The sequence below is a fragment of the Panulirus ornatus genome, chromosome 7 (assembly GCF_036320965.1).
Source record: "Panulirus ornatus isolate Po-2019 chromosome 7, ASM3632096v1, whole genome shotgun sequence".
NCBI lineage: Eukaryota > Metazoa > Arthropoda > Malacostraca > Decapoda > Palinuridae > Panulirus > Panulirus ornatus.
Genome location: NC_092230.1, coordinates 31,324,456 through 31,338,823, shown reverse-complemented (window position 1 = coordinate 31,338,823; position 14,368 = coordinate 31,324,456). Strand labels below are relative to the sequence as shown.

At 42.6% G+C, this 14,368-nt stretch overlaps 1 protein-coding gene across 2 annotated transcripts in view; it reads right to left on the bottom strand.

The window, feature by feature from the left end:
- asrij (OCIA domain-containing protein asrij) overlaps positions 1–14,368 on the bottom strand; it is a 78,941-nt gene that overhangs the window by 11,177 nt on the left and 53,396 nt on the right. For both annotated transcript variants that reach the window (XM_071663427.1, XM_071663428.1), the window contains exon 5: positions 6,091–6,219. In XM_071663427.1, coding sequence (XP_071519528.1) covers positions 6,091–6,219 — 129 coding nt within the window. The remainder of the gene's footprint in view (positions 1–6,090; positions 6,220–14,368) is intronic.

Below are 14,368 nucleotides of genomic sequence, written 5' to 3'. Positions count from 1 at the left end.
GGAACAAATGGGAACATCGGTGAGGAGGGTAAATGGGGAGGAAATAACAAGTAATGATGAAGTGAGAAAGAGATAGAGTGAATATTTTGAAGGTTTGTTGAATGTGTTTGATGATAGAGTGGTAGATAAAGGGTGTTTTGGTCAGGGTGGTGTGCAAAGTGAAAGAGTCAGGGAGAATGGTTTGATAACCTGAGAAGAGGTAGTGAAAGCTTTGTGGAAGATGAAAGCCAGCAAGGCAGAGGGTGTGGATGGTATTGCAGTGGAATTTATAAAAAAGGGGGTGACACTGTTTTTGATTGGGTGGTAAGGGTATTCAGTGTATGTATGGATCATGGTGAAGTGCCTGAAGATTAGCAGAATGCATGCATAGTGCCAATGTAGAAAGGCAAAGGGGGTAAAGGTGAGTGTTCAAATTACAGAGGCATAAGTTTGTTGAGTATTACTGGTAAATTATATGGAAGGGTATTGATTGAGAGGGTAAAAGCATGTACAGAGCATCAGATTGGGGAAGAGCAGTGTGGGTTCAGAAGTGGTAGAGGATGTGTGGATCAGGTATTTGCTTTGAAGAATGTATGTGAGAAATATTTAGAAAAACAGATGGATTTGCATGTAGCATTTATGGATCTAGAGAAGGCATATGACAGGGTAGATAGAAACACTTTGTGGAAGGTTTTAAGAGTATATCTTATGGGAGGTAAGTTGCTAGAAACAGTGAAAAGTTTTTACCAAGGATGTGCACGAGCAGGAAGAGAGGAAAGGGATTGGTTCCCAGTGAATGTCGGTTAGTGGCAGGGTTGCGTGATGTCTCCAAGGTTGTTTGATTTGTTTATGGATGGGGTGGTTAGGGAGGTGAATGCAAGAGTTTTGGAGAGGGCAAGTATGCAGTCTGTTCTGGATGAGAGGGCTTGGGAAAAGAGTCAGTTGTTGGTTGCTGATCATACAGCGCTGGTGGCTGATTCGGGTGAGAAATTGCAGAAGTCAGTGACTGAGTTTGGTAAAGTATGTGAAAGAAGAAAGTTGAGAGTAAACATGAATATGAGAAAGGTTATTAAGTTCAGTAGGGCTGAGGGACAAGATAATTGGGAAGTAAATTTGAATAGAAAAAACTGAAGTGTTTTAGATATCTGGGAGAGGATTTAGAAGCGGATGTAACCATGGAAGCAGAAGTGAGTCATAGGGTGGGGGAGCGAGCAAAGGTTCTGGGAGTGTTGAAGAATGTGTGGAAGGCGAGAACATTATATTGGAGAGCAAAATTGGGTATGTTTGAAGTAAAAGTAGTTCCAACAATGTTATATGGTTGCGAGGTATGGGCTATAGATAGGTTTGTGTGGAGGAGGGTGGATATGTTGGAAATGAAGTGTTTGAGGACAATATGTGGTGTGAGGTGTTTGATCAAGTAAGTAATGAAAGAGTAAGAGTGATGAGTGGTAATAAAAAGAGTGTGGTTCAGAGAGCAGAAGACGTTGTGTTGAAATGGTTTGGTCACATGGAGAGAATGAGTGATGAAAGATTGACAAAGAGGATATATGTGTCTGAGGTGGAGGGAATGAGGAGAAGCGGGAGACCGAATTGGAAGTGGAGGGATGGAGTGAAAAAGACTGAGTGATCGGGGCCTGAACATACAGGAGGGTGAAAGGCGTGCAAGGAATAGAGTGAATTGGAACGATGTGGTATACTGGGGTTGACGTGCTGTCAATGGATTGAACCAGGGCATGTGAAGTGTCTGAGTTAAACCATGGAAAAGGTCTGTGGGGTCTGGATGTGGAAAGGGAGCTGTGGTTTTGGTGCATTACACATGACAGCTAGAGACTGAGTGTGAACGAATGTGGCCTTTGTTGTCTTTTCCTAAAGCTACCTCATGGGGGTGGTGGTGTGGGGATGCTATTTCATGTCTGAGGGTGGTGACAGGAATGGATAAAGGCAGCAATAATGAATATGTACAAGTGTAAATATGTAGATGTCTGTGTCTATATGTATGTATACATTGAAATGTATAGGCATGTATGTGTGCGTGTGTGGGCGTTTATATAACACGGGAAACAGTGATTAAGTATAATAGAATAAATAAATGTGAGTGTGTGGGTGTTTATGTATATACATGTGTATGTGGGTGGGTTGGGCCATTCCTCATCTGTTTCCTTGCGCTACCTCGCTGACGAGGGAGTTGGCAGTTAAGTACAATAAATAAATTATGAAATAATAAATATGGATGAAGGGAACCAAGTATGAATATGTTATATGTATATGTCTGTGTACATGCATGTATATGTGTGTATGTTGATATGGGGATACGGGAGAAAGAATACTTCCCACGTATTCTCTGCATGTTGTAGAAGGCGACCAAAGGGGGCAGGAGCTGGGGGCTGGAACCCTCCCTACTTGTATTTAAATTTCTAAAAAGGGAAACAGAAGGAGTAAAGCTGGGAGTGCTCATCCTCCTTGAAGGCTCAGACTGGGGTGTCTGAATGTGTGTGGATGTAACCAAGATGAGAAGAAAGGAGAGACAGGTAGTATTTTTGAGGAAAGAAACCTGGATATTCTGGCTCTTTAAAGGAGAGATAGGTAGTATGTTTAAGGAAAGAAACCTGGATGTTCTGGCTCTGAGTGAAATGAAGCTCAAGGGTAAAGGGGAAGAGTGGTTTGGAAAAGTCTTGGGAGTAAAGTCAGGGGTTGGTGAGAGCTAAGGAAGGAGTGGCACTACTCCTGAAGCAGGCATTGTGAGAGTATGTAATAGAGTGAAAGAAAGTAAATTCTAGACTGATGTGGGTAAAACTGAAAGAGGATGGAGAGAGATGGAGCCTATGCACATGGTCATGAGAAGAAAGATCATGAAAGGCAAGTGTTTTGGGAGCAGCTGAGTGAATGTTAGCAACTTAGATGCACGAGACTGGGTTATAGTGATGGATGATTTAAATGCAAAGGTGAGTAATGTGGCAGTTGAGGGTATAATTGGTGCACATGGGGTGTTCAGTGTTGTAAATGGAAATGGTGAAGAGCATGTAGATTTGTGTGCTGAAAAAAAGACTGGTGATTGGGAATACCTGGGTTAAAAAGAGATATAAGTATAGGTATGTGAGTAGGAGAGACAGTCAAATGGCATCACTGGATTATGTGTCAATTGATAGGCTTGTAAAAGAGAGACTTTTGGATGTTAATGTGCTGAGAGGGGCAGCTGGAGAGACGTCTGATCACTATCTTTTGGAGGCAAAGGTGAAGATTTGTAGAAGTTTTCAGAAAAGAAGAGAGAACGTTGAGGAGAAGAGAGTAATGGAAAAGAGACTTGTGTGAGGAAGTACCAAGAGAGACTGAGTGTAGAATGACAAAAGGTGAGAGCAAATGACGTGATGGAAGTGGGCTGATGAAAGGTGAGAGCAAATGACATGAGGGAAGTGGGCTGATGAAAGGTGAGAGCAAATGACGTGAGGGAAGTGGGTAAGGAATGGGATTTATTTACGGAAACAGTGATGTGCTTACACAAAAGATGTGTGTGGGATCAGAAAGGCGGAAGGTAGGCAGATTAGAAAGGGTAGTGAGTGGAGGGATGAAGAAGTAAGTGAAAGAGAAAAGAGAGGTGTTTGGACGAAACTTGAAGGGAAATAGTGCAAATGACTGGGAGATGTATAAAAAAAAAGTGGCAGAAAGTCAAGAGAAAGGTGCAAGAGTTGAAAAAGAGAGCAAATGAAAGTGGGGTGAAAGAGTATCATTAGAGAGAATAAATAGATGTTTTAGAAAGAGGTAAATAATGTGTGTAAGACAAGAGAACAAATGGGAATATCGGTGAAGGGGCAAGAGGGGAGGTAATAACAAGGTAGTGATGAAGTGAGGAGATGGAGCGAGTATTTTGAAGGTTTGTTTGAATGTGTTTGATGATAGAGTACCAGATATACGTTTATTTTATTGGGGAGAAGTGTGAAGTGAAAGGGTCATGGAGAATGATTGGGTAAAGAGAGAAGAAGTAGTGGAAGATGAAATGTGGCAAGGCAGCAGGTTTGAATGGTATTGCAGTGGAATTTATTAAAGAAGGGGGTGACTGTGTTGTTGATTGGCTGGTAAGGATATTCAATGTATGTATGGACCATGGTGAAGTGCCTGAGGATTGGTGGAATGCATGCATTGTGCCATTGTACAAATGGCAAAGAGGATAAAGGTGAGTGTTCAAACTACAAAGGCATAACTTTGTTGAGTATTCCTGGGAAATTATGTGAGAGAGTACTGATTGAGAAGGAGAAGGCATGTACAGAGCATCAGATTGGGGAAGAGCAGTGTGGTTTCAGAAATGACAGAGGATGTGTGGATCAGGTATTTGTTTGAAGAATGTATGTGAGAAATACTTGTATGTAGCATTTATGGATCTGGAGAAGGCATATGATAGGGTTGATAGAGATGCTTTGTGGAAGGTTTTAAGAGTATATGGTGTGGGAGGTACATTGCCAGAAGCAGTGAAAAGCTTTTACCAAGGATGTAAGGCATGTGTTTAAGTAGGAAAAGAGGAGAGTGATTGGTTCCCAGTAAATGCAGGTTTGCAGCAGAGGTGTGTGATGTCCCAATGGTTGTTTAATTTGTTTCTGGATGGGGTGGTTAGGAAGGTAAATGCAAGAGTTTTGGAGAGAGGGGCAAATATGCAGTCTGTTCTGGAAGAGGGGGGCCTGGAAAGGGAGTCAGTTGTTGTTTGCCGATGAAACAGCTCTAGTGGCTGATTTGTGTGAGAAACTGCATAGGTTGGTGACTGAGTTTGGAAAAGTGTGTGAAAGGAGAAAGTTGAGAGTAAATGTGAATAATAGCAAGGTTATTAGGTTCAGGGACAAGTCAACTGGGATGAAAGTTTGAATGGAGAAAAGTTGGAGGAAGGGATGTGTTTTAGATGTCTGGGAGTTGATTTAACAATGGATGGAACCATGGAAGTGGAAGTGATTCACAGGGTAGGGGAGGGGGTGAAGCTTCTGGGAGTGATGAAGAATGCGTGGAAGGAGAGAACGTTATCTCAGAGAGCAAAAATGGGTATGTTTGAAGGAATAGTAGTTCTAACAATGTTATATGGTTGTGAGGTATGGGCTATAGAGAGGGTTGTATGGAGGAGGGTGCCTGTCTTGAAATATAATCTTAGTACACAGCAGTATTCTGTTTGTAAGTATCAGTGCCTTGAAGAGCATAGTCACTGATTTCTCTTGTTTTGCTTGTCTTGGATATCCCAAGGTCCAGCTGACAATCTTTTTGGAAGAGGTAATTGCTGTCTTGTTTTCTTTGATGAAGGTTAGGTTGTCAGACAATATTACTTAAAGGTCTCTCACACTGTTCAAGCTAGACTGATGGAATTGATGGCATGCAGGTGTTAAGAGGTATTCATGTTTTATGAACCATAAGTTTGCATTTAAGTGCAATGGAATGTCATGAACAAAAGATTATACATGCACTTGAAAGGAACCATGCAGAAATCCACATAATAATATCTAACTATCTATATCTCTGATGCCATTCCCCTTTGGAAACTCCTTCAAGATGGTGGCCAAGGCAAAAGAGTGTCCATAACTGGTCAACTCTAAACCCACTTTTTAGCCTTTTGTGCCTCACCCATGACAGGCCAGTGGCACAGGGCAACTCTAGTGCAGTGTTTTCAGATGCTCCTACCTAATGTTTCTCCCAGTTACTTCATAATCTCTAAACATTTCCCTATGATCAAAATACTATCCACCAACAGCAACTCATATGATGACGAATGACCACTTCATGCTCTTTTGCTTTTTGTATCAGACTATTCATGTGTATATAGGTACTAAAAGGACAATATAAATTTGCAATAATTTTGGGGAGAAGGTTTTTTTTACTCTACCCTTGCTGTCCCAATTCTGTCCTTACTTTTCTTTTAATCAATTTTTTTTAAACCATAATGATATATTTACAAAAACAAGAAATTTGTGTACCTGCCTTCAGTGACCAGCATTTTTGTTGATCAGCAAATAAAACTTCCCCAATCCTGTCTAAGCAAAGGATTAAACTTGAGTCATAGGGCCTGCTAAAGAACAAAGGTTACATCAGGATAGGTCACTTCATTCTAACATTCTCTTCACTGATTAGTTGATAGTGAGGACTTACCTAATGGTGGTCTACGATATTTTTCTGCCATTTTACTAACATACTCCTCACGATTCTGGCGTCTAAGTTCTTGATATGTTGTGTGCTGCTGAGTCACATTAGGAGAAACTTCTGTGTATGGAGTCAGTGCTGTGGAAGACACAAAATATTTCAATTATAAATTGAAATACAAAAAGTGTATACCTATTACATTTATTTATTCATTTATTTTACTTTGTCGCTAGTCTCCCGCGTTAGCAAGGTAGCGCAAGGAAAAAGACGAAAGAATGGCCCAACCCACCCACATACACATGTATATACATACACATCCACACACGCAAATATACATACCTATACATCTCAACATATACATATATATACACACACAGACATATACATATATACACATGTACACAATTCATACTGTCTGCCTTTATTCATTCCCATCACCACCCCGCCACACATGAAATAACAACCCCCTCCCCCCGCATGTGCGCAAGGTAGCACTAGGAAAAGACAACAAAGGCCACATTCGTTCACACTCAGTCTCTAGCTGTCATGTACTAATGCACCGAAACCACAGCTCCCTTTCCACATCCAAGCCCCACACACCTTTCCATGGTTTACCCCAAACGCTTCACATGCCCTAGTTCAATCCACTGACAGCATGTCGACCCCGGTATACCACATTGTTTCAATTCACTCCATTCCTTGCACGCCTTCCACCCTCATGCATGTTCAAGCCCCGAACTCTCAAAATCTTTTTCACTCCATCTTTCCACCTACAATTTGTTCTCCCACTTCTCATTCCCTCCACCTCTGACACATATATCCTCTTGGTCAATCTTTCCTCACTCATTCTCTCCATGTGACCAAACCATTTCAATACACCCTCTTCTGCTCTCTCAACCACACTCTTTTTATTACCACACATCTCTGTTACCCTATTATTACTTAATCGATCAAACCACCTCACACCACATATTGTCCTCAAACATCTCATCTCCAGCACACCCACCCTCCTCCACACAACTCTATTCATAGCCCACTTCTCGCAACCATACAACATTGTTGGAACCACTATTCCTTCAAACATACCCATTTCTGCTTTCTGAGATAATGTTCTCTACTTCCACACATTCTTCAAGGCTCCCAGAATTTTCGCCCCCTTCCCCCACCCTATGATTCACTTCCGCTTCCATGGTTCCATCCGCTGCCAAATCCACTCCCAGATATCTAAAACACTTCACTTCCTCCAGTTTTTCTCCATTCAAACTTACCTCCCAATTGACTTGACCCTCAACCCTACTGTACCTAATAAGCTTACTCTTATTCACATTTACTCTCAACTTTCTTTTTTCACACCCTTTACCAAACTCAGTCACCAGCTTCTGCAGTTTCTCACATGAATCAGCCACCAGTGCTGTATCATCAGCGAACAACAACTGACTCACTTCCCAAGCTCTCTCATCCACAAAAGACTGCATACTTGCCCCTCTTTCCAAAACCCTTGCATTCACCTCCCTAACAACCCCATCCATAAACAAATTAAACAACCATGGAGACATCACACACCCCTGCCGCAAACCTACATTCACTGAGAACCAATCACTTTCCTCTCTTCCTACATGTACACATGCCTTACATTCTCAATAAAAACTTTTAACTGCTTCTAACAACTTGCCTCCCACACCATATATTCTTAATACCTTCCAAAGAGCAACTCTATCATATGCCTTCTCCAGATCCATAAATGCTACATACAAATCCATTTGCTTTTCTAAGTATTTCTCGCATACACTTTTCAAAGCAAACATCTGATCCACACATCCTTTACCACATCTGAAACCACACTGCTCTTCCCCAATCTGATGCTCTGTACATGCCTTCACCCTCTCAATCAATACCCTCCCATATAATTTCCCAGGAATACTAAAAAAAAGTTATACATCTGTAATTTGAGCACTCACTCTTATCCCCTTTGCCTTTGTACAATGGCACTATGCAAGCATTCCGCCAATCCTAAGGCACCTTACCATGAGTCATACCTACATAAATAACCTTACCAACCAGTCAACAATACAGTCACCCCCCCTTTTTTAATAAATTCCACTGCAATACCATCCTAACCCGCTGCCTTGCCGGCTATCATCTTCCGCAAAGCTTTTACTACCTCTTCTCTGTTTGCCAAATCATCCTCCCTAACCCTCTCACTTTGCACCCCACCTCGACCAAAACACCCTATATCTGCTAGAAACCCTCCCCTCCTCATATTTTAAATTTCTAAAAGGGGAAACAGAAGAAGGAGTCACATGGGGAGTGCTCATCCTCCTCAAACGCTCAGATTGGGGTGTCTAAATGTGTGTGGATGTAACCAAGATGAGAAAAAAGGTATACTAGGGTCGATGTGCTGTCAATGGATTGAATCAGGGCATGTGAAGTGTCTGGGGTAAACCATGGAAAGTTCTGTGAGGCCTGGATGTGGAAAGGGAGCTGTGGTTTCGGGCATTATTGCATGACAGCTGGAGATTGAGTGTGAGCGAATGGGGCCTTTGTTGTCTTTTCCTGGCGCTGCCTCGCGCACATGAGGGGGGAGGGGGATGTTATTCCGTATGTGGCAGGGTGGCGATGGGGGTGAGTAGGGGCAGACAAAGTGAATTGTGTGCATGTGTGTATATGTGTGTGTCTGTGTGTGTATATATGTGTGTACGTTGGGATGTGTGGGTGTGTATGTTTGCGTGTGTGGACGTGTGTGTGTGTGCATGTGTGTGGGGGTGGGTTGGGCCATTTCTTCCGTCTGTTTCCTTGCGCTACCTCGCAAATGCGGGAGACAGCGACAAAGCAAAATAAAAATAATAATATATATATATATATATATATATATATATATATATATATATTTTTTTATACTTTGTCGCTGTCTCCCGCGTTTGCGAGGTAGTGCAAGGAAACAGACGAAAGAAATGGCCCAACCCCCCCCATACACATGTATATACATACGTCCACACACGCAAATATACATACCTACACAGCTTTCCATGGCTTACCCCAGACGCTTCACATGCCTTGATTCAATCCACTGACAGCACGTCAACCCCGGTATACCACATCGCTCCAATTCACTCTATTCTTTGCCCTCCTTTCACCCTCCTGCATGTTCAGGCCCCGATCACACAAAATCTTTTTCACTCCATCTTTCCACCCCCAATTTGGTCTCCCTCTTCTCCTTGTTCCCTCCACCTCCGTCACATATATCCTCTTGGTCAATCTTTCCTCACTCATTCTCTCCATGTGCCCAAACCACTTCAAAACACCCTCTTCTGCTCTCTCAACCACGCTCTTTTTATTTCCACACATCTCTCTTACCCTTACGTTACTCACTCGATCAAACCACCTCACACCACACATTGTCCTCAAACATCTCATTTCCAGCACATCCATCCTCCTGCGCACAACTCTATCCATAGCCCACACCTCGCAACCATACAACATTGTTGGAACCACTATTCCTTCAAACATACCCATATATATATATATATATATATATATATATATATATATATATATCTATTTCTCACATGGTGGAGTGAGTATTTTGAAGGTTTGTTCAATGTGTTTGATGATAGAGTGGCAGATATAGGGTGTTTTGGTCGAGGTGGTGTGCAAAGTGAGAGGGTTAGGGAAAATGATTTGGTAAACAGAGAAGAGGTAGTAAATGCTTTGCGGAAGATGAAAGCCGGCAAGGCAGCAGGTTTGGATGGTATTGCAGTGGAATCTATTAAAAAAGTGGGTGACTGTATTGTTGACTGGTTGGTAAGGTTATTTAATATATGTATGACTCATGGTGAGGTGCCTGAGGATTGGCGGAATGCGTGCATAATGCCATTGTACAAAGGCAAAGGGGATAAGAGTGAGTGCTCAAATTACAGAGGTATAAGTTTGTTGAGTATTCCTGGTAAATTTTATGGAAGGGTATTGATTGAGAGGGTGAAGGCATCTACAGAGCATCAGATTGGGGAAGAGCAGTGTGGTTTCAGAAGTGGTAGAGGATGTGTGGATCAGGTGTTTGCTTTGAAGAATGTACGTGAGAAATACTTAGAAAAGCAAATGGATTTGTATGTAGCATTTATGGATCTGGAGAAGGCATATGATGGAGTTGATAGAGATGCTCTGTGGAAGGTATTAAGAATATATGGTGAGGAGGCAAGTTGTTAGAAGCAGTGAAAAGTTTTTATCGAGGATGTAAGGCATTTGTACGTGTAGGAAGAGAGGAAAGTGATTGGTTCTCAGTGAATGTAGGTTTGCGGCAGGGGTGTGTGATGTCTCCATGGTTGTTTAATTTGTTTATGGATGGGGTTGTTATGGAGGTGAATGCAAGAGTTTTGGAAAGAGGGGCAAGTATGAAGTCTGTTGTGGATGAGAGAGCTTGGGAAGTGAGTCAGTTGTTGTTCACTGATGATACAGCGCTGGTGGCTGATTCATGTGAGAAACTGCAGAAGCTGGTGACTGAGTTTGGTAAAGTGTGTGAAAGAAGAAAGTTAAGAGTAAATGTGAATAAGAGCAAGGTTATTAGGTACAGTAGGGTTGAGGGTCAAGTCAATTGGGAGGTAAGTTTGAATGGAGAAAAACTGGAGGAAGTAAAGTGTTTTAGATATCTGGGAGTGGATCTGGCAGCGGATGGAACCATGGAAGCGGAAGTGAATCATAGGGTGGGGGAGGGGGCAAAAATGGCTATGTTTGAAGGAATAGTGGTTCCAACGATGTTGTATGTTTGCGAGGCATGGGCTATGGATAGAGTTGTGCGCAGGAGGGTGGATGTGCTGGAAATGAGATGTTTGAGGACAATGTGTGGTGTGAGGTGGTTTGATCGAGTAAGTAATGTAAGGGTAAGAGAGATGTGTGGAAATAAAAAGAGCGTGGTTGAGAGAGCAGAAGAGGGTATTTTGAAATGGTTTGGGCACATGGAGAGAATGAGTGAGGAAAGATTGACCAAGAGGATATATGTGTCAGAGGTGGAGGGAACGAGGAGAAGTGGGAGACCAAATTGGAGGTGGAAAGATGGAGTGAAAAAGATTTTGAGTGATCGGGGCCTGAACATGCAGGAGGGTGAAAGGCGGGCAAGGAATAGAGTGAACTGGATCGATGTGGTATACCGGGGTTGACGTGCTGTCAGTGGATTGAATCAGGGCATGTGAAGCGTCTGGGGTAAACCATGGAAAGTTGTGTGGGGCCTGGATGTGGAAAGGGAGCTGTGGTTTTGGGCATTATTGCGTGACAGCTGGAGACTGAGTGTGAACGAATGGGGCCTTTGTTGTCTTTTCCTAGTGCTACCTCGCACACATGAGGGGGGAGGGGGATGGTATTCCATGTGTGGCGAGGTGGCGATGGGAATTAATAGGGGCAGGCAGTGTGAATTGTGTGCATGGGTATATATGTATGTGTCTGTCTGTGTATATATATATATGTGTACATTGAGATGTATAGGTATGTATATTTGCGTGTGTGGGCGTGTGTGTGTGTACATTGTGTATGGGGGTGGGTTGTGCCATTTCTTTCATCTGTTTCCTTGCGCTACCTCGCAAATGCGGGAGACAGCGACAAAGCAAAATAAATAAAAATAAATATAATACCTATTTATTTATAAAATAAATAAATATATATATATATATATATATATATATATATTTTTTGTCGCTGTGTCCCGCGTTTGCGAGGTAGCGCAAGGAAACAGAAAAGAAATGGCCCAACCCACCCCCATACACATGTACATACATACGTCCACACACACAAATACACATACCTACACAGCTTTCCATGGTTTACCCCAGACGCTTCACATGCCCTGATTCAATCCACTGACAGCACGTCAACCCCGGTATACCACATCGATCCAATTCACTCTATTCCTTGCCCTCATTTCACCCTCCTGCATGTTCAGGCCCCGATCACACAAAATCTTTTTCACTCCATCTTTCCACCTCTAATTTGGTCTCCCACTTCTCGTTCCCTCCACCTCCGACACATATATCCTCTTGGTCAATCTTTCCTCACTCATTCTCTCCATGTGCCCAAACCATTTCAAACACCCTCTCCTGCTCTCTCAACCACGCTCTTTTTATTTCCACACATCTCTCTTACCCTTACGTTACTTACCCGATCAAACCACCTCACACCACACATTGTCCTCAAACATCTCATTTCCAGCACATCCATCCTCCTGCCCACATCTCTATCCATAGCCCACGCCTCGCAACCATACAACATTGTTGGAACCACTATTCCTTCAAACACACCCATTTTTGCTTTCCGAGATAATGTTCTCGACTTCCACACATTCTTCAAGGCTCCCAGGATTTTCGCCCCCTCCCCCACCCTATGATCCACTTCCGCTTCCATGGTTCCATCCGCTGCCAGATCCACTCCCAGATATCTAAAACACTTTACTTCCTCCAGTTTTGCTCCATTCAAACTTACCTCCCAATTGACTTGACCCTCAACCCTACTGTACCTAATAACCTTGCTCTTATTCACATTTACTCTTAACTTTCTTCTTTCACACACTTTACCAAACTCAGTCACCAGCTTCTGCAGTTTCTCACGTGAATCAGCCACCAGTGCTGTATCATCAGTGAACAACAACTGACTCACTTCCCAAGCTCTCTCATCCCCAACAGACTTCATACTTGCCCCTCTTTCCAAAACTCTTGCATTTACCTCCCTAACAACCACATCCATAAACAAATCAAACAACCATGGAGACATCACACACCCCTGCCGCAAACCTACATTCACTGAGAACCAATCACTTTCCTCTCTTCCTACACGTACACATGCCTTACATCCTCGATAAAAACTTTTCACTGCTTCGAACAACTTGCCTCCCACACCATATATTCTTAATACCTTCCAAAGAGCATCTCTATCAACTCTATCATATGCCTTCTCCAGATCCATAAATGCTACATACAAATCCATTTGCTTTTCTAAGTATTTCTCACATACATTCTTCAAAGCAAACACCTGATCCACACATCCTCTACCACTTCTGAAACCACACTGCTCTTCCCCAATCTGATGCTCTGTACATGCCTTCACCCTCTCAATCAATACCCTCCCATATACTTTACCAGGAATACTCAACAAACTTATACCTCTGTAATTTGAGCACTCACTCTTATCTCCTTTGCCTTTGTACAATGGCACTATGCACGCATTCCGCCAATCCTCAGGCACCTCAACATATATATATATATATATATATATATTATCCCTGGGGATAGGAGAGAAAGAATACTTCCCATGTATTCCCTGCATGTCGTAGAAGGCGACTAAAAGGGGAGGGAGCGGGTGGCTGGAAATCCTCCCCTCTCTTTTTTTTTCAATTTTCCAAAAGAAGGAACAGAGAAGGGGGACCAGGTGAGGATATTCCCTCAAAGGCCCAGTCCTCTGTTCTTAACGCTACCTCGCTAATGTGGGAAATGGCGAATAGTATGGAAGAAAGAAAAGAAATATATATATATATATATATATATATATATATACATATATATATATATATATATATATATATATATATATATATATACAACGAAGAGACTTAGCCTGTTATATTTCTTTATCTTATTTCCCCTGATGATGTGATTATTGCGCGGGCGTGCGCTTGGCAGCTTGTCGTGTTTCATTTCCCCGTAGATTCATAGGAATAGGGTGTTTTGAAATGGTTTGGGCACATGGAGAGAATGAGTGAGGAAAGATTGACCAAGAGGATATGTGTCGGAGGTGGAGGGAACGAGGAAAAGTGGGAGACCAAATTGGAGGCGGAAAGATGGAGTGAAAAAGATTTTGAGTGATCGGGGCCTGAACATGCAGGAGGGTGAAAGGCGGGCAAGGAATATTTTTTTTTTTTTTTTTTTATACTTTGTCGCTGTCTCCCGCGTTTGCGAGGTAGCGCAAGGAAACAGACGAAAGAAATGGCCCAACCCCCCCATTCACATGTACATACACACGTCCACACACGCAAATATACATACCTACACAGCTTTCCATGGTTTACCCCAGACGCTTCACATGCCTTGATTCACTCCACTGACAGCACGTCAACCCCTGTATACCACATCGCTCCAATTCACTCTATTCCTTGCCCTCCTTTCACCCTCCTGCATGTTCAGGCCCCGATCACACAAAATCTTTTTCACTCCATCTTTCCACCTCCAATTTGGTCTCCCTCTTCTCCTCGTTCCCTCCACCTCCGACACATATATCCTCTTGGTCAATCTTTCCTCACTCATTCTCTCCATGT